This window comes from Trichosurus vulpecula, chromosome 8, assembly GCF_011100635.1.
Source record: "Trichosurus vulpecula isolate mTriVul1 chromosome 8, mTriVul1.pri, whole genome shotgun sequence".
Lineage (NCBI taxonomy): Eukaryota > Metazoa > Chordata > Mammalia > Diprotodontia > Phalangeridae > Trichosurus > Trichosurus vulpecula.
In genome coordinates this window covers 46,008,058-46,032,975 of record NC_050580.1, presented here as the reverse complement: position 1 = coordinate 46,032,975, position 24,918 = coordinate 46,008,058, and the positions used below count along the sequence as shown (strand labels likewise).

Below are 24,918 nucleotides of genomic sequence, written 5' to 3'. Positions count from 1 at the left end.
TTGATAACTTATTATTTCTATTGACTTTCAAAGTTTGTGTTTGTCCTATCTGCTCCATCTCTGGCCCTTTGGCAGGTACCAAATTCATTTAATCATGACATCTTAGCATATGCTTGTGCCTTGCTTGCTTGCCTATGGTTCAGCAATCATAGAAAAGTTGCCTGAATGATTGGCCTCTTTGGTTCATGTTAACTGAGAAGTATAGGGATATCAGAAATAGACCTAGACTAAGATGGGGTAGAGGATGATTTACCAAGGCCAAAACTGTAGGTCTACTAGGCTTTGGCCTTTCACCAGCCAATAACTAATTAGTTAAAATAAAAACAAGGCACATGTGAAGGGACTGATGAGAAAGGGGAACGATAGGCCAGATGGGAGAAATAGATTCTTCAGAGGGTGATTATAAAGAAAAGGTGTCTAGACACCAAGAATACAAAGAGAAAAAAATGGTAAGTTCCTCAAGGCACTTAGATTATACTGGGAGAAAACAACATATGCACTGTGGGATGCATGACTATAGAAGTCAACCTTATAGGTGATTTACTTTTTTTAATTTGTTATTTTTAATTTATGGAATAAAACTAGCATTTCCATAATTATAAAAAGTACAATAAAAAAGATGATTGCATATGAAACTGAAAATCTTTTATGTACAACTTGCTATTCCTTTTAAATATAGAATAAATATATCATGTAAATTTCTTTTTTTATGAATTTGCCATATACCCAGACTAGGAAATGGAAAAAGGTACTGATGCCTGGGTTTATTTTTGTTATTTTTGCAGGGAGGGAGGAATATTGTTTTGGTTTTATTTCATTTTGATTTTGGTCTGGACCTGTGATTTCAAGTTTTGGGAAATCTCCTTGAGGAAAGTCTCCCCAATGATGTCCATAAGTCATCAACCAATCAACAAGCATTTATTAAGAACCTACTATGTTCCAGGCACTGAGGATGTGAATAACAAAGGCTGAAACATTCCCTACTTTCAAAAAGACACTGAGATGAAAAATGGTATTTTCAGTCACCCAGCTAATATGTGTCAGAAATAAGCCTTGAACCCAGATCTTCCTGACGCCAAGGCTAGCCTTCTCCATGCCACCATGCCATCTCTTGATGCCTATTTATTGTAGCAACTAAACAGACTGGAAGTTCTACTACTTCTACTCATGGCTGACATCAAGAATGAATGGCACCCATTATATAGTCACATTCCTAGAGTGTGCCTCATGCTTTCAGAAGGTGGAACTTTCTGACTGTTTAGCTATACAATTGATAGTAGGTAATTTTGGCTGTATTTTCTAAACAGGCACTAAGAGGAGGTGAGCTCCTAGAGGGGAGAGATTGTAGTTTTGCCTTTCTTTTTATCCCCAGAACTTAGCACAGTGATTGGTGCATAGTAGGTGCTTAATAAATGCCGGTTGACTTGACTTTACTTGACCAAACTAGTTGATAGAGTCCTATGGGAAAACATGGTACTTCTATAGGGTGCCCTGTGATCAAGATTGCAACTAGGGTAAAATCCTGATTCTGCCCCCTTGCTACTTTTATGAACTTAGACAAGTGATTTCATCTCAATGGGCCTCAGTTTCCTCATTTGTAAAGTGAAGAGGTTGGACTGGATGACTTCTGAAATCTTTTTTAACTCTGAATTGGTAATTCTGATATAGTCCAGCACTAAGGCATCAGGTTGACTATGAACTTGGCTTCTGTTGTCTCTCCTGAATGAAGCCCAGACTTCCCATGCTGGAGGTGACAAAACTTCAAAAGCAAAGCTAAGCCTCCCCAGGGAGTCTGAAGGAACACACTAACACCCCTAATCCACCACCTCCCCTGATGCCAGAGTATGCAGCCTTGGCCCCATGGGGATGTTGTCCCTCACTGACACAAAAGCCCCATTCTCCCTTCCTAATCCCCTCTCCCCAGCACTTTTGCCTTCTAATTACAATGGCATTATTTCTCTGGTTACAGCTTACCCTTAACAGGGGGCAGTTGGGCCTGACTTCAGTGCTTTCCAAACTGCTTGCCCATTTAGTGGTGCCCTCCTCTTCTTGAGAAGTTTGGCTTCCTCTGGTCTCTGCAGCACAAAGAATATAAGACCTATTCAGTAAAAGCCCCTTTTGATTAGTTGGGGACAGTTTTAATTATTAAATGTAGTCAGTTCTTCAGACAGACTTCATCAACCTGGAGTCTGTTCAGTGTGGGGACGGATGAGAAGATGAGAAACTCAGTGATTTATAGCTCTGGGTCCCTTTTCTTTGGATGGAAGGGTAGCTGAGATGAAGTGACCCATGTAATCCCAATCAGCTGATTCTTAGCTCACTATGCATTCATTCATTAAATATTTACCAATCACCAGTTAGAGGAAATTCAGGTTTCAACCACCGTGACCTAGGTGATCATTTGCCCTAAGCATTAGTGGGGAGGGTGGGCAACAAGAGTTTTGCCCTGTATTTTGGACATTGTGGCATCATGTGGAAAGAATCCTAAATTGGGAGTTAGGAAAGACTTGAGCTCAAATTCTGCTCTTACACATTCTAGTCATGTGGTCATGGGTAGGTCACTTGGTCTCGTTTCTCCTCTGGAAAATAGGAATAATGATACTTATGACACTTAACTCACTAGACTGTTGTAAGAGTCAAATGACTGTATAAAGTGCTTTGCAAACCTTAAAGTCAATTATTTTTAATTATTATCATTGTTATTTTCTTCCTTTTTTGGTGGCAGACATCCTGCCTTAAGAAATCCTACTTCCAGCCCTAATCCTGATTCAAGCTCTGCATCCAGGCATTGCTGGCCTGGCAATGTTGAGTGCAAGGGAACCTTTTGTCCTAGTCACTGTCCTCAGAGCATAGTGAAGTGAGCCTATGGGATATTGATGAGCTGGAGCATGCCCAAAGAGGAGCAACCTGAATGTTGAGGAGACTGGTAACCATGCTGTGAAAGGAACTGGGGATGCTTAATCTACAGAAGAGACATCTTGGGTTTAGAAAGGATGATGCTTCAAGAATAGGAAGGCCGTCATGTGAAAGAAGGATTATATTTGTGCCAGTTGACTTAAGAAGGCAGAAGTTCCAGCTCAACTAGAGTATCCCAAACTGTACAATGAGCTGCCTCATGAGGTTGTGAATTATCCTTCGTAAGAGGTCATTAGGGACCTCATTAGAGGTCTTCAGGAAGACTGTAGGTGACCATTTGAGGGAAGATGGAAAAATGATTGGATTAGTTGGTCACTGAGGTCCCATTTTATAGAAAATTTTTGTGACATTGTGATTCTATGGGTGCCACATTCACTGAGGCCATCCCTCATAAAGCCATATGGCACATGTTATATAGACAGGGAGAAATCCTGTGGCTACATTCGGAACTTTTTTTGGAAAAACAAAACAAAAGCACCTCCTCCTTAAATTTCTTTGTCCTCCATGTCTTTAAGGCTTCTCCCACATTTAACTGATGCAAACATTGATTTATCATCCCAGCAAAGCCAAGAGAACTAAGTGAAAAGTTCTCTGTATTCGTTTCTCTATCCCATGTGTCCAAATGAATTTGTCTAGAAAGTTAAGCTTAGAAAGTTGTAGGAGATGGTCAAATATAGAAGATCAGACATTTAGTGGTGGAAAGGACCTCTCATTGTATAGATGGGGAAATTGGAGCTCAGATAGGTTAATTAACTTGACCAAGGTTACACAGCTAGTGAGTGTCTGGGATGGGATTTAAACCCCATTGCTAGAGGGAGAGGAAAAGAACTAATCTGAGGTCAGGCAACTCAGGTAGTTGGAGAAAGTCATCCTGTGTCAACGTAGGATCATAGATGCAGAACTAGGAGAGAAATGATGGTAATAATTACTGTTAATATAGCCTTTTAAGGCTTGCAAAGTACTTTATAGATATTGTCTCATTTGATCCTCACAACAACCCTGGGAAGTGAATGCCATCATTATTCCCACTTTACTGGTAAGCAAATAGAAGCAGACAGAGATTAAGTGACTTGCCCAGGATCACACAATTAGTCAGGTTCAAAGACTAGATTTGAACTCAGGACTTCCTAACTCTAGGCCCAACACTCTATCCACTGCTCCATTAAAAATCTTTAGGAGCTTAGATATCATTAAGACCAACCTCTCTCATTTTACGTAAAGAAACTGATCCTAGAGAAGTTAAATGGTTTGCCCAGGGCCACGTAGGTCATAAGGAACAAGACTGGGATTTAAAACTGGTCCTAGAAATATAGTCAACAAATATATATGTATATGTATACATATATGTGTATGTGTCTGCAACTATATCTATATCTAGATACATAGATAAATGGATAGATAGATAGATGATGGATAGATGGATGGAGAGATAGATGGATAGATAGATAGATAGAGATGGATGGATAGATGGATGGATAGATAGATTAGATAGATAGATAGATAGATGATGCATAGATGGATGGATAGATAGATATACACATTTCTAATTATATAGATATGGGCCTAACTATATCACTCTTCCCCTTTCCTCTTTTTGCTCTAGAAAACAAGGGGCCACAGTTCAAACAGATTCCTTGTTATTATGCTCCAATAACATTGGGGGCTCAAATACCATATTTTATACCATGTTACTAAGGAGTTATGCAACCAAATGTAACTTTTTTTAAATGATCTGCATTTCTGGGCATGGCCTTCTCAGTTCTGATTTCAAGCAAGTAGGGAAAAGTCCCCTTGAGAGAAAAAATATATGTAAATATATTACATAACAAACATACTTGCTTGAGTTCTTTCAGTGACAATGCAGAAATAAATGACCTCAGACTCTGGTAGGGATTTCCCCAAAGAAAGTAAATACAGAAACTTTCCCACATGTCCTAACAAAATCTCAGTCCTCCTATGAGATTATGAACCAGTGGGCTGTCTCCAAGTCTTCTGATTCTCATCATGAACTATGGGAGGGATGGGGGTCAGAGTTATACAAGATGAAGCTATTTCACACCAGAGCAGGACTCTGTTCTCTCCAGCCCTGTTGTAGCAGGCTTGGATTTCCAACAGTCAGTGAACAACATCTGGAGAGAAATGGAAATTATGTTCTAAACATGAGAGACAATATGGTGAAATTGATAGAGAGCTAGCCTTTGCATCACGAAGACCTGAGTTCAAGTCCCACCTCTGAAATATGTCGCCTGTGGGACCCTGGGTAAGTCACCTACTTTTTCAGTGGCCCAGGGCACTCTTTAAGAATATAAATTTAGAATAAGTGATGACCTGCTTTGGTAGGGGAAATTCCTCACCAAGACCTCCCTCTCACAATAAAATCAAAGGTCTGATCAAAAATTAAATTAAATTAAATCCATGTATATCACTGGCCAATCAACAAGTAACTGCCCAGTGGTAATACTAAGTGCTGGGTGTTGGCAGGGTGGGAGTGGAGAAGGACACAGCAATTCTGAGACAGACTCCTCCTTCAAGAAGCTACAAGGAGCTTGGTCCAAATATAGCAGTCTTTAAAAATAGATTCCCCATTCCTCCTCACCGCCTCCCAACCCCACATGTTGCATGGGATCTCTTTAAAAGGAAAAAAAATGCATATGGATGAGTTGAAGGGTACTTTTTTAAGCAATCAGGGTGAAGTGACTTTCCCAGGGACACACAGCTAGTAGGTCCTCCTGACTCCAGAGCCAGGGGGTGTATCCACTGCACCACCTAGCAGCCTCTGAAGGGTACTTTAAAGGTTGCCTTATTTAACTCATTTTCCAAAGGAATAAATAGAGGCCCAGAAAGGGGGAGTGACTTGTCCAAGGACACACAGCTCCCTAAATTTTAGAATTGGAACCTGAACCTTAGTCCTCTGTTACCAACTTCAAGGCTCTTTCTTCCATTCCACACATGCCTGAGGAAAGTAAGACATGAGGTGGGGGATGCATCATCTGCCTGAGTATGGAAAGACAACAAAAATGTTTTGGATGCTTATTGTGCTGTTGTTGCTGTTTTCTACAGAGGTATATAGAGGTATGTTCTATAAACATAGGAACTTTTTTTAAATCTCCCTAACACATAGGCATATAGATACAGCTTAAAGCATGCTTTAACATATGCACATTCTCCTCTTAGAATAAATAGATGCTAGAGATAGAGATATATGGGTAGAGGAGGAGATAAAGGGGGCAGGAAGGAAGTAAAAGGGGAAAGAGAATACCAGGGAGAGGATGAGAGGGAGAAAATGTGAGAGAGACAGAGAGAGAGACAAAGAGAGAGACAAAGAGACAGAGAGACAGAGAGAGACAGACAGAGAGACAGAGAGAGAGAGAGAGAGAGAGACAGACAGAGAGAGAGAGAGGGAGAGAGAGAGAGAGAGAGAGAAAGAGAGAGAGAGAGAGCACGTTTATTAATCACTTACTATGTACCAAGCCCTGTACTAAGTTGTGGAGATACAAGGACAGGCAAGCAACCCAGGCCCCTGCCTTCAAGGAGTTTATATTCTAATAGGGGAATATTACATGTAAAGAGGGAGTTGCAAGGGGTGGTGTTAGTGGGAGTTAGGAGGAAAGCTATAGATGGGAAAGTCCAGAGAATGAGGAGTGGATCCGGGAGTAAAATGAGCGTGGCCTGAGCACCAGGTCGTGCTGGAGTCAGCTCAAACTGTCTCAAAAGAACTGATTGTCAAACTTTCTGTGTGAATATTCACAACTCAGAAATGAGTAAATGGCTACAAATTAGGACTTGATAAATAGTTTTGTTGATTGTCTAGACTTAAGAAAGTAGTAGAGAAAATATTAATAATTCAGATTAAACTTAAAAGTATGTTGTGCATACATTTGGTTTTTTGTGGTGGTTGCTGTTGTTTTTATTTTTCTGGAGACCCAGTTGTTAAACATTTGCCAGCACAGCCCTGCCTAGGCACCTCATAAAACGGTGGTCCTGTACTCACCAACCAGAATAGAGGGCCTATGGAGAAAGGCATCTCCAAGATGAGGAGGTTGCTGCTGAGTAGATGGAAAAGTACAGAGAATGAGGAATGGAGAATTATGGAAAGCTAGATCTGAAAAGGGGCTTAAAGAACATCATGGTCAACCTCTCTCACTCCTCATTTTAAGGAGGAAGAAACTGAGGCTCAGAAAAATGAAGGGATTTGAATGAGGTCATACATACCATTTGTAGGAGAACCAGGGTTTGAATCCAGTGTTCCATGTTTCTGGTCCAGCGATTTTTCTACTCCACCTTATGCCCTTTCTCCCTGCTACCATCTTAGCCAAATACCCCCAGATTTTCCAAAAACACACAGACAAGTGGATAGAATTTAGAACAAGCCTTTCTCATTTTACAGAAGGGGTATAGAATTAGGTCCCTTGGGTTATGGGCAAAACATGAAAAACAACTTTATGCTATAGGTACTTAGCAACATGCTGGTTAGTCTTAGAACCTAGGAGTTCCCATTTTAATCTCTTTATTTTTGAGTCCTATTTGGAAAAAATTCCCAATGGTTCAGCTAAAGTGCATCCAAGAAATATTCCATAGGAAATGAAATTTAAAGGCAAGAACCTGATTTACAAATATGTCCATCCTCTACCATTACCCAACTGGACCTTTTTTTCAGGTGTAGGAAAGAAAGTAGAATATGTCATAGGTTCAAGGGATTTAGGTATGAAAAGCACCTTTTGAAATCATCTAGAATAATCCCTTTATAATAAGAATAATAGGTACTGTATTAAGGTTTGAAAAGTACTTTTTATGTATATTATGTGAGGCAGATGCTATGATTATTCTTATTTTACAGATTATTTTAGAGATTAAGAAACTAAGGCCCAGAGAGGTTGTGATTTCCCCAAGAACTCATATTGGTGAGTAACTGAGCTAGAATTCAAATCCAGGTCATTTGACTCCAAATCTAAATTTATTATTCTTTTTACCACACCTTTCTGCCTCCCTCCCCATAGAAGAAACAATTAGAAATGGACATTTGTTCTTACCCTGCCCCGCAAAGTGGCCTTTTCACAAGCTCTTTGCGCATGCCTGATTAATATTTTCCCAGGTGTGCTGACACCTGGGGATACTGAGGTACAATGAAGGACACAAATGAGCTGCAGTGAAGTAGGATCAGAGCAAATGTAGGCTATACAGCATGGTATATAGGATAGAACAGCTAGGTGGCGCCATACTGTGCAGAGTGCCAGGCCCAGAGTTAGGAAGAAGCTTTCTGAGTTCAAATGTGGCTTCAGGCACTTACTAGCTGTATGACTCAGAGAAAGTCACTTAACCCTGTTTGCCTCAGTTTCCTCTTCTGTAAAATGAGCTGGAGAAGGAAATGGCAAACCACTCTAATACTTCTACCAAGAAAATCCCAAGTGGGGTCACAAAGAGTCGGACATGACTGAACAACTGGATAAAGCACTGAATTTGTAATAAGACCTGTTTCTGTCCTTTTGTGTATCCTCAGCATTTAGCATAGTGCCTAGCACATGGTAAGCAATCGATAAATGCTTGTTGAATGAATGACTGGTCGGATTTCAAATCCAGCTCTCTCTGTTAACTGTGGGACCTTAAAAGACTTACATCATTTCTCTGCTCGTCAGGTCCTTTGCAAAATGAGGTCCTTCCCAGATCTAAAACCTATTTTATACATATGTATATAAGTGTGTGTGTGTGTGTGTGTGTAGAGAGATTTATACATATATACACACACATATACATACATACGTATGTATGTGTATGTATATGTGTGTGCAAATCCATTCCCAGAGAAATATCACAGTAATTAATAAAAGAAGAACAACAGCTAGCATTTGTATGGCACTACTATGAGTCAGGCACTGTGCTAAACACTTTACAAATATCTCATTTTTGAGAACAGTAGTTCTCAGAGTGTGGTCCAAGGACCCAGGAGGTTCTTTAAAACCCTTTCAGATGGTGTATGAAGTCAAAATTATTTTCATCATAATATGAGGATGTTATTTGTCTATTCAAATACTCCTCCATTTTTCAAATCTGCATCTGAATGAGGTTTCATTTTCTTCATATCCTTCAACCCAAACAACATACTACAACAGATTGTATGCAGAAGCCAACATGCAAATTCATGTCTTCAGTTAAACCAGACATTAAAGAGATTTGCAAAAATATGTAAAACAATGTCACTCTTCTTCCCACTATTTTGTTTTGTTTTGGAAAGCATATTTTCCATTAAAATGTTATTTTATTTATTAATATTTTATCATTAATTTTGTTATTTTTATAATTGTTATTTTATAATTTATAATTGTTTTTATTTTCTTTAGCTTGTTGAGTTTATTATTGACATTTTAAAATTACTACATCTAAACTTCTATAAGTTTTAATTTCAAACATGTTAAGTATGTGTAGATTCAACTCATTTAAACAAATTTCTTTAAGATCCTGTGTCGTTTTTAAGCATAAAGGGATCCTGAAAGCAAAGTTTGAAAATGATTGTATTAGCTGAATAACCACTGCCACCTTGTGGTCATGCTGAGGAAGTGCATTCCTAAAAGAGCATAAAGAAGCCGAGTGTGACCAGAGATTGTCCCTGAAGTTACAGGGACCATGAAGACACAACTTTAATGTCCAAATGATGAGTCCTATGGAACCCCAAGGAGCATGCTTCTTAGCCCTTTCTTTAAATGTAGAGTAATTGTGGAAGAGACGGTAGTGTCCTGGAATTATCAGTAGGAACACGATGAAAGAAAGGAAGAAAGGAAGAAAGGAAGAAAGGAAGAAAGGAAGAAAGGAAGAAAGAAAGAAAGAAAGAAAGAAAGAAAGAAAGAAAGAAAGAAAGAAAGAAAGAAAGAAAGAAAGAAAGAAAGAAAGAAAGAAAGAAAGGAAGAAAGGAAGGAAGGAAGGAAGGAAGGAAGGAAGGAAGGAAGGAAGGAAGGAAGGAAGGAAGGAAGGAAGGAAGGAAGGAAGGAAGGAAGGAAGGAAGAAAGAAAGAAAAAGAAAGGAAGAAAGGAAGGAAGGGAGTGTATCAGGAGTGCCGAGTTTATAATCTCAAAGAGGATCATAAACATGTCTGAAAGGTTCGGAATCGCCGGATATAAGAAACTCTCAAAGTAGAAGGCAGAAGAATCAAAACATTTATTTAGGCTCAACAGTAACCAACCCATGAACCAGCAGCCCCACCTTGATACATTAATGAAAAGTTTCCAGGCCCAATAAGTACGCCTTGAAAGAGTAACCAGGAGGCTACAGAGAAACATGATTGCGTAAAGCAAAATCATGTTTCCCCCTTTTATGGTAATAAGATTACCCACTGGACTGAAGTCTTTGTTCAGCTTCCTCCCGTAGGTCAGCTCTGCTACTGGCAGCTCCTGCCTCAGCTGTGTCTGTGTCTGCAACTGAAACTGCAACTGAAACTGACGATGTAACGGTCGCTGTAACTGACGATGTAACTGTCGCTGGCTCCAACCGAAAAAGGAAAGAGAAGAAACTCCTCAAGCTGTCCTCTCCCCTCTTATAGGGTTTTTGACATCATCAAGCTCCGCCCGAATGACCAGGGCCGATTGGTTCCTGAGTTGGCCCCTCCCCCTAGCATAGCCGTTAACACCTCCCCTCAGCCAGCCCCATGACTCATCACACAGGAAGTTGTCTGGTCCTGCCCCGGAAGAGCAAGCCACAGTGTCCAGAGGCTCAATGAGGCAAGCTGAGCCATTCAAAGAAAACAAAAGCCATTATGGCTACATTGAGGAAGGAAGAAAGGAGGGAAGAAGGAAGGAGGGAAGAAGGAAGGAGGGAAGAAAGAAGGAAGGAAGGAAGATAGATAGATAGATAGATAGATATTTTCCTAAGCAACATTCTAAGACTATAAGTGGAACCAACTTGCAGTAGTAAAGGGTGTTTCCTCATTTGGCAGTTTCCTATACTAATGAAGCCACAAATCCAATCCTTATCCCTGTCCTATCCTGTATTTATTTATCTATGAACATATTCACTACACTACTAGAATGTAAGCTCCTTGAGAGCAGGAATCCTCTCACTTTTTTATTTGTATCCCCACTGCCTAGCACAATACATGACACACAGTATCTAATAAATGCTTATTGTTTGATTGACTAACTGAACTATGGTTGAGGAAGCTCTAGAGCAAAAGTCAAAAGACCTGGATTCAAATTTCAGCTCCCAAACTTATAGAATGTGTGACTTTGAGAATACACACACTCTCACCTATGTATGTATGTGTGTATATAGCATGTATACATACACATATATAAGCTTCTTATAGTATAGATATGTAAACATATATAGTATATATATAAACTTATAAATATAGATATATAAATTTCTCTGTGACTCAGTTTTCTATTCTGTAAAATAATAAAATTGTGCTAGATGGCCCCTGAGGTCCCTTCAGGTTCTTACAATTCCATGACTAGAAATTTTCTGAGCTCCCTTCACTTTCTAGTCACTTGTGTGATCTGTATGTCATCAAACACAATTTTGTTCTTTCCAATGAAAGGTATTTGTATATTTAAGAGTCAAACTACTGTGATGACCTGGTCTTCCTTTGCCTAAATTTTTCCATGTATAACATGGAGAAAATATTTCACTGAGAAGAATGGGGCTGCTTGGGATTATTTTGTTTTTGTCCAGTCAATAGCATTTAGTCAAAATGGCAGAACTAATGGGCTTGTTTCTCCCTTTCACACTCAGGTCAGGGCCAAATTGGATATGTCTATGTACATATAATATGATTCACATGAGTACTTCCTCCAACCGTGAAGACATGAAGACCACAACCTAGTCACAGCTTCTCTCACCATGTAATGAGCCTCTTTTCTTTAGCGTCCAATACCGAGTAGCATGGCATCATGGATAGATAACTGACCTTGAAGCCAGGAAGGCTTTGCAAAGGTCAAATCCTGCCTTTGTCGCCTAGTGACTGTGTAATGTTAGCCAAGTTCCTTAATCTCTCAGTGCCTAAAACAACTCCCTATGAATAAAAACTGCAGAGAAGGTGCCAACTTGCACTAAAGAAGGAATTTCATTATGTGGGACTCCTCTATGCCAGTGAAATCAGATATCCAATCCCTATCCTCCCAAATACTTTGTACCTGTTTTCCCATGGCCCAAATGACATTTATTATTTCCTATTTCTATCATGTTGACATAATACTAGACATGCTGGCTATAGCAATTAGACAAGAAAAAGAAATTGAGGAGTAACCATAGGTAAAGAAGAAACAAAATCATCCATTTTTGCAGGTGATATGATGATGTACTTAAAGAATACTATAGAGTTAACTAAATAATTGAAATAATTAATAACCTTAGCAACTTGTAGGGTATAAAATAAATCCACAAAAAATCCTCAGCATTTTTTTGTAACACTAATAAAAACCAGCAAGAAGAGGTAAAAAGAGAAATTATATTTAATTATAGGATATAGATATAGCATATATATAATATAGGATAGATAGATACGCACATATAAAAATCTTTGAGAATCCACCTTCCAAGATATACACAATAACATATAAATACAACTACAAACAGCTGTTTACATAAATAAAGACAGACCTAAATAATAGAGAAAATATTAATTGCTCATGGTAGCATAGGCCAATTCAATAAAAATAACAATGCTATCTAAATTTATTTTTCAATTTTATACCAATCAAATTGCCAAAGGATTACTCTATAAAACTAGAAAAAAAATAGCAAAATTCATGTGAAGGAAAAGCAAAGTTAAAATCTCAAGAGAAATAATGAAAAGAAATGGGAATGAAAGGGGTCTAACCAAGATATATATATAGATATATATGTACATGCATATATGCACACACACATATGCACACACATATGTATGTGTGTGTATATATAACATGCATATATGTAAGTCAAACTATACTACTAAGCAGTAATTATTGCAAAACATTTTGGTATTGGTCAGGAAATTGATCAGTGGAATAGATTAGGTTTATAACATACAAAAGCAAATATATCTAATACTGAAGTATTCAATAAACATGACTCCAGTTACTGGAACAGAGACTCACTATTTGACAAAAACTACTGGGAAAATGGGTTAGTGACACCAAAGAAATTAGATTTAGACCAACACCTCATGCCTTATGCCAAGATAAGCTCCAAATGTGTGTATGATCTAGATATAAAAGGTCACATCATAAACAAATTAAACCAACGTGGAGACAAATAACCCTTCTTTTCCAAAACGACATTTCTCTGGTGACACCCTTTAAGCGCTCTTCCCATACAATCCATTGTTGCTAATGTCTTGAAGCACCTACTCATCCCAACCATACATCATTCCATTGACCTGGAGACCTTCAACTTTAATTCTCCAGAGGCTGTAGTTTTCCATGATGTGTAATTGTAGAACACCACTGGAAAGATATTTCCATTTGTCAACTCCCAAGTTTTCCAGGGTATCTGGGCCCTGTCTCTCTATACTTGTAGGTACTGTGATAACCACATTTTGCCAAGTTCTCAACTCTGAAACAGCTACAAGCTAATTCCAGTGGCCCACAGGGAACAAGTACAAACTTCTCTGTCTAGCAGTTAAAGTTCTACACACATTGGCTCCAACCTACCTTTCTCCCTTATTGGACATGATTGCCCTTGACAGACTCTATGTTCTAGTCAAGCTCACTTATTGTTCCTTATACATGACATTCCATTTCCTACCTCGGTGCCGTGGGTTTTTCCCCATGCCTGGAATGCATGTCAGTCTTTTAGAATGCCAAGCTACCTTTCAAGATTCAGTGCTACCTTTGACATAAAGTGTTTCCTAATACTTCATACATATGCATGTGTACAAATATATGTGTGTGTCCTCTCCTCCTATAGAATGTAAACTTATTGAGGGTAAGGATTTTTTCACTTTTGTCTTGTATCCCCAATGCCTAGCACAATAGTATGCTTGTTGATTCATTTATTAATTGAGTAATAGGGAATAGGCTAGTTATACATTCTTCGAGGCAAGGGCTGTAGAGAAATAGTTTTCCAATTAATCTATGTTATTTGGCCCCAAATGGTTTGCTCCTACCCGTTATTATCTTGGTTTGTTCAGATCTAGAGGGACTGTTAGAGTTAAAGCTCTGATGTCTTCACATCTAGGACTCCTGCCTACAGGACCCCTGACTAGCATGACCCAGAGGGCACTGGCCTGAGGTTGGAGCAGAGATAGAGTGTTTCCCATATTTCCTTAAGTTCTTTCTTCCAGTCCAGTCCCTGAATTCCACTTAAAAGAGTGAATAGGGGATTTCTGGCAGCAGTGTGACCCCTGGGGGGCACTAGTCCAATTTCCTCTTTTTATCTATATTTAAAGGGAGAAAGTGGGAAGGGGATAAAGGAAGCTCTTCTTTGCCTAGAAAACAAGGGAGGGATTGAATCCATTCATTACTAAGCAAAAAGGGAAATCTATACGCCTCTGTTAGTGAAGCTCAGCTCCTACTCACCTGCTTTCTCTCAGAAGTATGGGAATTCTCCAGTCATCTACCCTCAAAACTACGGTGTAGTGTTTCTAGAGTTTTACAAAGCAGTGAGCTACCACTCAAAGACTGAACTTCAGCAACTGAAGAAGGCAGCCCTTTGTCTTCTTGGTGGGTCTGTTTGCCAACTACATAAAAGATCTTTAGATTCATTCAAAAAGGTAGTTAAAAAAAAAGTACACAATAAACCTACCCTGGGCAGAGGACAGAAAGACAGTATGGGGCGGAGGGGGGAATGGAGGGGAGGAGAGTATTCCCTGGAGCAAGGGATGACCTTGACTTTTGGAGGAAAATCAGACATATAGACAGCTGAAAACAAATGCTAACAAAAGACAGTGTCACTTGATTCCAACCCAGCTGGGACTCCAGGGATGGCTACTTTGATGCTGTTTTCATTCTTACCTTAAGCTCCGTTATACCTTTGACTAGGTCAATGCCACTGTCTGAACTTTATTCATTATTGAACTAGAGACACAAGAACCTTGTTGAAAAAAAGACACAGACACACTCCAAGTTCATGATGCCCAACAAATGTAACTGGGCCCCAGGGCTGCTTGTGATTCCTTTGCTTTTCCACTTGGTTCCCTGGTACATGTCTCACAATGGGTATTCTCAACATTCTCCGCTCCTTCATTAAGGATAGTCCATCCCGGAATTCTCAAATAGAAGGAAAGTCTTGTAAATTGGAGATTTTTTTAAGCTTTGTCATTAATATATCTTGGCAAAGTGAGTCCAACGAATCACAGATATGTCTCTTTGAAAACGAGGAGTAAATGGATAGCAGATTAAAAATTGGAATTCAACAATATGTTGCTTTCAGGAAAATTATAAAAATGAGATATATACACAAAGATAAATAAAGGGCAGTAAAACTTATTTTTAAAAAAAGCAAGGATAGTAATCATGATCTCAAAGTTAAACTTAAAATAGATTTAATCAAAAATGAAAAACTGAGAAAATACACTATGTCAGCCATATTATTCAATATTGTTTCAGATCATTTAAAATACCTAGACAGTAAAATGTCCCTGAGTGTATATCTGCTAAAAACAGACAGAGGAACTATATGAACATAAACATAAAATACTGTTTACACAAATTAACTCAGATCTAAATAATTGAATTAATATTTATTGTTCATGAGTAGGTAAAGCCAATATAATTTTTAAATGACAAGTTTACCTAACTAATCTATTTAATGTCATCTCAATTAAATTACTAAAAAAAACCCTTTATTTACCAAATTAGAAAAAAAAATAATAACAAAGTTCATCCAGAAGAGCAAAAGGTCAAGAACTTCAACAAAACCAAGGGAAAAAAGATGTAAAGGAAGTAGATTCAAAAGTATCAGACCTTAAACTATATTATAAGAGAGAGCATTGTTGAAATGTAGAAAAGATAATTTTAATTATTTTGAAATGTTCTTGTATAAATAAAATTTATGTGGTCAAAAATAGAAGGAATGAATGCAGAAAATTGGGCAAAAACTTTCACAAGCAATCTCTCAGCTAGGATGTGATTGGGTTGGAATATTGCCGAGGTATAGGAAATGCTAAGCTAGTTGATTAGAAAAACATGGAAAGACTTGAATCTATGAAGAAAGATGCGTTCCACATTAAGAGAAACAGATGGGGGCAGCTAGGTGGTGCAATGAGTAGAGCACCGGCCCCGGAATTCAAATCTGTCCTCAGACACCTGACACACTTACTAGCTGTGTGACCTTGGGCAAGTCACTTAACCCCAATTGCCCTGCCTTCCCCCCTCAAATAAAAAGATTTAAAAGAATAGATTTTTTAAAAAAGAGAGAGAAACAGATGACAGGTGGAAATAAGCATGGTATGACCTTACAGATATGTATATGTGTGTATGTGTATAGATATCTGTATTTATATCCATGCTTAATTGTAGCTTTGTCTGGGGGAGAGGAGGAAGGAAGGGGAAAAAAATAAAGTAAAAAGTTCACAGCAGAGAACAAAAGAAAACCAACAAGGAAGCAAAGGAAAAAAAAAAGCTGGGCAACTTTGAAAACAATGTGTAGTATTTACTATATAGGTTTTCTTGAAGTGGAAATGTATTTTTTTATTTTGAATCCTCTCCTATGGTCTGCTACGTACATGGCAATGTTGGGGTTTTTTTCCTCTTTTCTCATTTTGTATCTAAGTTTAAAATAAAAATAATTTACAAAAAAAAAGAAAGAAAGGGGTACTCCACTCACTGTACAAATGAGATTTAGACCTAGAAAAGAGAAGTGACTAGTTGAAGGTAACACAAGAAGTTAGAGTGGGAATGACAGGGTGGAAAGCGTGAAGAAGCTGAAGAATGGGTTGACCTACCTTGGCTAGATAAATCTGAGTGGTCTAATTGCTGTTGATTTGTACTCTACCATATTTGCGAATGGGGGTGGGGGTGGGGTAGGGTAGTAGAGTAAGGAGGTGTTTGAATACTGACACCCAGAAAGGTCCAGGGTTAGAATCCTGATCTCCCAGAATGCCCAGCTAGGGACTGAGAAAGTTGAGAAAGAATCTTAAGGTTTTGATTTATAGATTTTGTATAAACTTCCCAATAGGAAAAAACTATTTTGAATCCGGTGTTTTCTTTCAGTCCTTCAGGATAAAAAAAAAAAAGTCAGAAGGACTATATTGCTGTCTTGGACAAGGCTGGGCTGTTGGGACTCATCCTTTCCCACAAGCAGGGAGGTCTTCGTAGGGGTGGAGTCAGGGATAGTGACTAGGGACAAGAAACTGTCCAGTGAGAGGAGAAAAGGTGTGGCTGACCTTGAACAGGCATTTCCACCTTCCAAAGGTGGGGCCAGAGAATGGAGGAAGTATTGTTTCTTCCCTTTTGAGTTCACTCCCTACTTCAAACCTATTGCCAAACAAAAGAAAAGAAAATGCTTATCAAAAGGAAACATACCTTTTAAGACTCCAATGGGATGTTTAGTCTTGAAATCCTCCACCCCAAAGGTCTCATTCAACTACCAGGACACAGTGGCTTTTCGTGCTTCCAAACGAAGCTTCCAGAAATTGAAAAATCCCTTCGTTTGACAGTCTAAGAAACTAATTCTCAAGGAAGTAATCGCTCCTCTAATTTAATTACACTGCTTCTAAATAACCATCACCTCTACTTTTTCAATCTGTTCCCTGTGAGTTTCCCCAGTAGGTAGCTAAAATGCACTAAGATAACAGCTTGATAAAATGCAGTAAGATAACCCCAAAATCTCTACCATCAGCCTGCAAACAAGTTCCCCTTTTTTGAGGGTTGCTGACTGATCAGCCATAGAGTCTAGAATTTTATACATTTTGCCAAGCAGCCATGCATGGGCTCCATACTTAATGTCATATTCCATGAACCCTGATGTCATACATAACTATCTATTAATTAAATGGGTTATAGGTCATCATCTGCCACCATATCTTACAACCAGTGATTTTCCTAAAATACAGGTAGTACCATGTCACTGCCACCATACTCAATAAACTCCAGTGGCTCCCTACTACTTCAAAAATCAAATATAGGCTCAGATTCAGATTGAATCTGTCCCACTGGTGAAAACAAGTATCAGAAAGGGTGGGATTTCTTAAAACAACCCATTATGGCGAATCCTTAACAAACTTTGTCTTTTTCCTTGGCTGAGAAGGCTTGAGTCGAACTCATTCGGCAGGACCCAGCATATTGGTGTTTGGGGTCTTCAGCACCCCTAAAAACCGATGGTTCCCTACCTCACCATTTTTCTTTAACCTCATCATTATTTAAAGAAAAAAAAACTCTCACAAAGGATGGCCAATTGGATCAGTATGTGGAAATGATATATTTAGACATGAGTGTAACAAAAGCAAAAGGTCCCCAATGGTACCCTTCCCATATTGGGCTCCAGCTGGAACATGGTCAACCCTTTCTGAAGGATTGTGTTAACATTCAAAGCATTGCAGCTTCTTCCATTGTTACATTATATTTCACATATCTAGGTCAGCAAGTCAGTTGGACAACAATAAGGAAACTGAAGCTAAGAAGTCAAGTGATTTATTAGGTTTATACAGTTTAGAAATGTCCAAGGGAGGTTTTTTTTTTAGCTCAAGTCTTCTTAACTTGCAATATTATACAATGCAATATGACATAATCTATAATGTGACTATGATAAAATACAACATAATTAGCATAATGTAATGTAATGTAATATGATGTGACATAATACAAGATGATAATGTGTGATATGCAACATGATGACACAATATAATACTATATATAGTCACATATGTACACACGTGTCCACGTATATGTAAATATACATATATTTGTTTATTTATGAGAGTGAACTTGGCTACATTTTATTTCTTACAAGTGGATTTCTTTCCATTTTAGAATATCCTCCCTGTGTATGTGTGCCTATGCTCATGCATGTTTCACTATTTTTGAGTACAAGAATATAAGAACTATAGAATACTACATGCTGAAAAACATTTGTCCTTTATATAGATATGGTATCTAAAAATATTACTTAAAAACAAACAAAAATACGTCCAAAAAAAAGAAAATCAAATATAAAATGATATGTTTGGCATTTAAAGTCCTTCACAACCTGGGCCCTCCCTACCTTTCCAGTCTTACATTTTCACTTCCTCTGTACTATACTCTGCCATCTAGCCACACAGACTTTCTATACATTTCTTATACATGGCACTCCATCACTCAACTCTATGCTTTTTCAACGATACTCAGAATGTCCTTCCCTCCTCACCTCTATTTCCTGGCTTCTTTCAAGACTGCTCAAATTCTACCTTCTGTAGGGAGGCTTTTTCCTCCTCCCTCTACTGCTTCCTTTGAGATGGCCTGCCTTTTCCTCTGCATACATCCTGCAGAGTTGTTTACATGTTATCTCCCCCATTAGACTGTGAATTTCCAGAGGACAAGAGCCATGTTTTCATCTTTCTTTGTATCCCCAGCACTTAGCACAGTATCTGGCACATAATAATGGCTTAATAAAATGTTTGCTTACTGACCACCAGCTTTCCTTACAGACACAACAGAAAAGTCACTCATAGAATCAGCAGATCTCCTTAACCAGCCTTTATAACTTGGCACACAAATGATTCAGGCCAGCCATCTTGTCCAAAGTCCCACATCTGCCAGGGAATTGCATGTCTATTTGGATCTTAAAGTTAAAACCAGATGTCATGTGAGGAGAAATGCATTTCCCAGCAAGTTCAGACACCTGATCCACTAACATTGTAGCAAGAATGGGTTATAAGATCTAAGATTTCAAGTTGCAAGAGACCTTAGAAATCATGGAGTCCAAGTCCATCATTTTATAGATAAAGAAATTGAGACTCAGAGAGAAATAACTTGCCCAACATCACACAGTGAGTAAGTGTCAGGGCCAGAATTTAAAGTGAGGTTCTCTGACTCTGAATCAGGACCCCTGTTTGACAAGGTCACAACCAGATCCTTTTCATGTTATACCTTCTTAAAGGAGCAGAGCACAGAATAGGGACCTTGGAGAAGCTTCAGGGTTACCAGGAGGAACAGTGAAAGGGGAAGTGAGAAGGGACCAAAGACAAATCCACAAATTAGAGCTCAGATAACAGCACTGAGGCCTAGTGGGGGGAGGGGTGGACCAGGGCGCTTGCTTGCAGGTAGCTGTGCCCAAGGGACCTAGGGTGGGGCTGAGACAGGGAAAACAAACTTCAGGATGAGCTGCCAAGTTTCTACAGGTGATGATTTCACAAAGGATAGGTTAATGGATTCCATTAAAATATGCTTTGATTTTTATTTAAGTTTTTCATTAATTCTAGTAGCATCTTGACTTGTTTTTCATAATCTGTCTTACCTACAGTCACATCTGTGTCTGAACAGTGTAAAATTAGGGCAACATTCTTTTCAACAATTTTCCTGACTTTGCCTTTGCAAGCATCAGCATTGAGAAAGAAAGACAGTTACCTTCTTCATTTGTCCATTGGAAGGAATGAGTTGATTTCCAAACACCTAAAATTTTTGACAGAAATGCACCAAGAAAGAGGATTATGTTGTCTTCAACTTATGGGGGATAGAAAAGAGTCATCATCTTGCTAAGAACAATTAAACATATCTGGAGACCATAGAGAGCTAGAGAGACCTTCCAGAGACCTACATCTCATGATGCCCCCACCCCTTCACACAGACACACAGACACACAGACACACAGACACACAACACACACACACACACACACACACACACACACACTTCAGTTTGAAACTTTACTTGAAAATTATTATAATTCCAGGCATCTACATCAGAAAACTGTTGGGGGTGAGAAGAGCTTATCATGTGGTCTGATCTCAAAAGATGAAATGAAATGAAAAGATTATCTGTGCATTCAACATGTAGCCATGTTTACAACCTAAGACACAGAGGGTTGTGTTAGAGTGCTCTCAATTTTCATATTCTCAGTGCTTGAGTAGATAAACCTCCCTTTACTTTGTCTTGGGAATGGGCCTTTATTCAATCAGTTTCTATCAGACTCTAGGCAAATCATTCAAATCCTTGAGTTTCCTCTGAGGAAGTTCAACCCATGAAGTGGAGCATGTGTCCTAAGATCAAGGACAGATGCAAAAGCAAACAAGGCAGGCCCTGCCCTCCAAGAGACTACAATCTAATGGAGGTAGATAAGACACAAAGGGAAGGGAGGAAAGCTACCCACTGAGGCCATAACAAGGAGATGGAAAGAGGAGGCAGGGCAGCCTGGTTCCTATATGGATGAAGCAAAAGTCTCCCCTGTTAGGGTCAAGGTGGCAAGAGAAGGGAGCCAGCAATGAAGCCTCTTCTAGTGAAGGATAGATTCAGCTCTGGGGTTTTGATGCACGTGGATAAAGGACCAGAACCGTTCCACAATAACAAACATTCAGGTCCTCATCTGAGATCAATGATGTGTTGTGTTTAAGTCTGTCAATCTGGCATCAAGCCATTCTCCTGCCTCTGCCCACCGTGCCTCTTCTGTTCCCAGTGCTAATCGGCGTGGGAGCTGAGACTTTCCTCCAGGGACGATTCAAAAGCCTGGCTTTCTATCTTCTGTAAGTACAGCCATTTTTTTTTGTCAATAATAAAGTATCATTCTTTGTATAGAAATTGATATGTACAACTGGCCTATAGAGGGGACCCATAAAGTCAAATGAGATAATATTTTAAAGTGTTTAGCAAGGTGCCTGGCACATAGTAGGTGCTTAACGAATGTTTATTCCATTTATCCCCTCCCCCACCCCAGTCCGGTTCCTAGCCACCTTATGAAGGAATATGACCTTATCAAAGGATTTCAAGGGTCTTCTACTCTAGCCAACTCTTTTGAACAGGGATGTATTCAAACCGTCCCAGGAATGTGGCCCTGGGTTTGTGACTCCTCCACTCTGAGCCTCAGTGTGGCCATCTGTAAAACTAGGGTAATAATTGTTGCACTCTCCAGCTCTCAGGGTGTCATCGAGAAAGCACCCTGTAAATGGAAAAGCGCCCCAGAAATGTGAGTTGTTGTTGTTGATGATAGTGACAATGATTTATTAGTTTTTCCCCCCCAAAGACATCCAGATTTGCTCTTCTCCCTACCAGGATACCAAGTCCTTCTGGGACCCTTCATTGTGGAGTGATGCTGCTACTGGGTTCTTGAATATTGTGCTAAAGGACCATGAGCTATGATGGCTTCTACCAGGATGGAAAGGCTTCCAGTATAGCCCCAGGAGTCTCGGGGGCTGCATTGGAGAGAGCACTGCTTCTTTTGGAGTCAAAGTACTCCTGCATCTGTCCTTTATGCCCTGTATGGCCCCAAATTCCTCAATGGTACAATTGTTAAGAAAAAAAAAAAAGAGTGTTAGACTTTGAAGGTCCTTCCAGTTCTAATTGTATCATCCTATGAATGGACTGTCTGCTTTCAGCCGAGCTAAAGGGAAGGCAACAAGCATTTATTCAGCTCCTCCTATGTGCCAGGCACTGTGCTGAGCCCTTTACAAATATCCTCACCACAACTTTGTGAGGTGGGTGCTAATATCACCCCCATTATGCAGTTGAGGAAATGGAGACAGACAGAGGTAAAGGAATTTGCCCAAGGGTCACAAAGCTAATGCAACTGGGATCAAATTTGAACTCAGATCTTCCTGATTCCAGACCCACAGAAGTCTTCCTGACTCTTTCAGCACTCTATCCACTTCACTACTTAGCTGCCTGAGATAGAGAGGCTTATCACTAGTAGGATGGACACTGGGCGATGAATTCACTGGACACCCATGAAACCAAGAAAAAAAAATGAGAACTCCTATATATATATTCACGTCTGTATGTGTGTATGTATATATTTATACACACATACATATACATGTATGTATGTATACACATATGTACATATACATGCATACACACACATTCATGCACAGAATAGCAATTGTAGGTAGAATTCAAGTTCTATACAAGCCAAATTTGGGAAGAAAGGATAGTCTACATTTACTAATAATTCGTTGTTCAATCGTTCAATTATGTCCAGCTCTTCATGACCCTGTGGACCTAAGTAGGCCAGTGCTCTCATAGGATTTTTGTGGCAAAGATACTGGAGTGGTTTGCCATGTCTTTCTCCAGTGGTTTAAGGCAAACAGAAGTTAAGGACTTGCCCAAGGTCACATAGCTAGTAAGTATCTGAGGCTAGATTCAAATTCAGGTCTTCCTGACTCCAGGCCCAGTGCTCTATCCACTGAGCCATCTAGCTGCCTCCTGACTAATAATACACTATGTTAAATTAGGTAAGGGCCATGTCTAACTTATCTCCATGTTACCTGCAGAGCTTACTTAGCAAGTGGCTCTCAAATGATGGCTGCCCTACAAGTTCCTGTCGAAAAATTGAATGAATGATACCCACACCTGGGGGGAGGGGGGAAGATAATGTGTATAGACAGTAGATTTATTGGGACACCAGAAATCAACGATTAAAAGAACAATCCTCAAAAGTGAGGAAGGGGAGGGAAGGGGACCACTAGGGATGCTGCCTCTAACCAGTGTCCATTCTTTAGGTTTTCAGGGACTGCAGTCTCCATCTGTGAAGGGTCCTACTTTGTGGCTAAGCTGCTTTCCCTCTGCTTCAGGTGAGTGCTTTCCAAGTTTCTCTGGTGGCTGGGTATAAATAAAGAGACAAAGGGGAGGAGAGAAGCAAGATCGTCGACAACATATTTCTGGTACCAAGTGAACCTAGAATATCTTCCATTTCTGGAGACACAGTGTGATGCAGAGTAGCCAACACTGGAGCTTCAAATGATCCTGAAGCAGAGATGAAAAGATGGACCTCCCTCCCTTCTTTGTAGTATTTACAAGGTTTCACATTCATGCATCTACCATCAGAATCAGAAGTATGCTTCAGTTTGACTGATCTGCTATGTTTTTTTTTTCTTTTTTACTCTTTGTCACAAGAAATTGCACAGTGGGTAGGAGAGGGGGGAGGGATATGTTTGGAAATTAAGGTGCTAGAAGACTATAAGCTACCCATTTAAAAATGTAAGGTCTTTTTTTTTAAACAATACTAGCCCCTGGGGTCAGAAGACTTGGTTTTAAGTCTCAGCTTAGACATTTAGTATACCTATTTCACTATTCAAGTCATTAAATTTCTTCAGACCTCAGTATCCTCTTGTAAATTGTGGCTGATAATGCTTGCACAACCTACCTCACCAGGTTGTTGGGAGGATCAGATGGCATCCTGCTTATGAAAGTTTGTGGTAACTTGATAAGCAAGTCAATGAGTGATTATTATTATTCATCAGCAAGTATTTTTTAACCACCCATTCTTCTAGGCCAGTCCTTGTGCTAGGTGCTTCAGAGACAAAGGCAAAAATTATATAGGTCCTGACCTCAAGGAGCTTATCTTTTATTACAGAAGAAACCACGTTCTCATATACATATATACAGAATAAATACAAGTTAGTTTCTGGGAAGGGAAGGATTGGCCCTAGTATTTGGGGGGATCAGTGCAAGGCTCATGTAGAAAGTGGTCCTTGAGCTGAGCCCTAAAGGAAATAGGGGATTCAGTGAACTAGAAAGGAGAGAGAAGGAGGCAGAAAACCTCTGTTTGGTGCTCTTCTCCTTGGGGTGTGCATAGCTCATAGTTCATAGATCAATGTTGGATCTATTTTACAGATGAGAAAACTGAGCCCCATGGAGGGTTTAAGGGTCACACAGGTGACTTGAACTCAGTACTCTTTCTTCTGCACAGCTGTTGAGGGTGGAAGCTACTTGTTGTTGTGTTTGTCCTTTGTTCTCAAAGAAGACCATGGCATCAGAGAAATGATGACGTGACTTGCATTTGTCTTTGTTTCGAGTGAGGGAGGGCTGTGCAAGGTCATCACCCTCACTTTCTCCTCCAGAGCCATCGGGGTCCAGTGACCAGATATTCAACAGGATGACTGAAGCTGACACCTATTCTCTTTACTGAGATATCTCATAGCAGGTTGAAAAATATCTCAGTCCTGAGAACAATGGAGGAAAACGA

General features: G+C 39.4%; 1 protein-coding gene across 1 annotated transcript in view; it reads left to right on the top strand.

Annotated features, from left to right (window-relative positions):
* The window catches only part of TMEM72 (transmembrane protein 72), a 54,959-nt gene that overhangs the window by 21,030 nt on the left and 9,011 nt on the right, over positions 1-24,918 (top strand). Inside the window, exons 2-3 of the mRNA XM_036769556.1 lie at positions 21,415-21,481; positions 23,453-23,524. Of these exons, the coding sequence (XP_036625451.1) occupies positions 21,415-21,481; positions 23,453-23,524 (139 nt within the window). The remainder of the gene's footprint in view (positions 1-21,414; positions 21,482-23,452; positions 23,525-24,918) is intronic.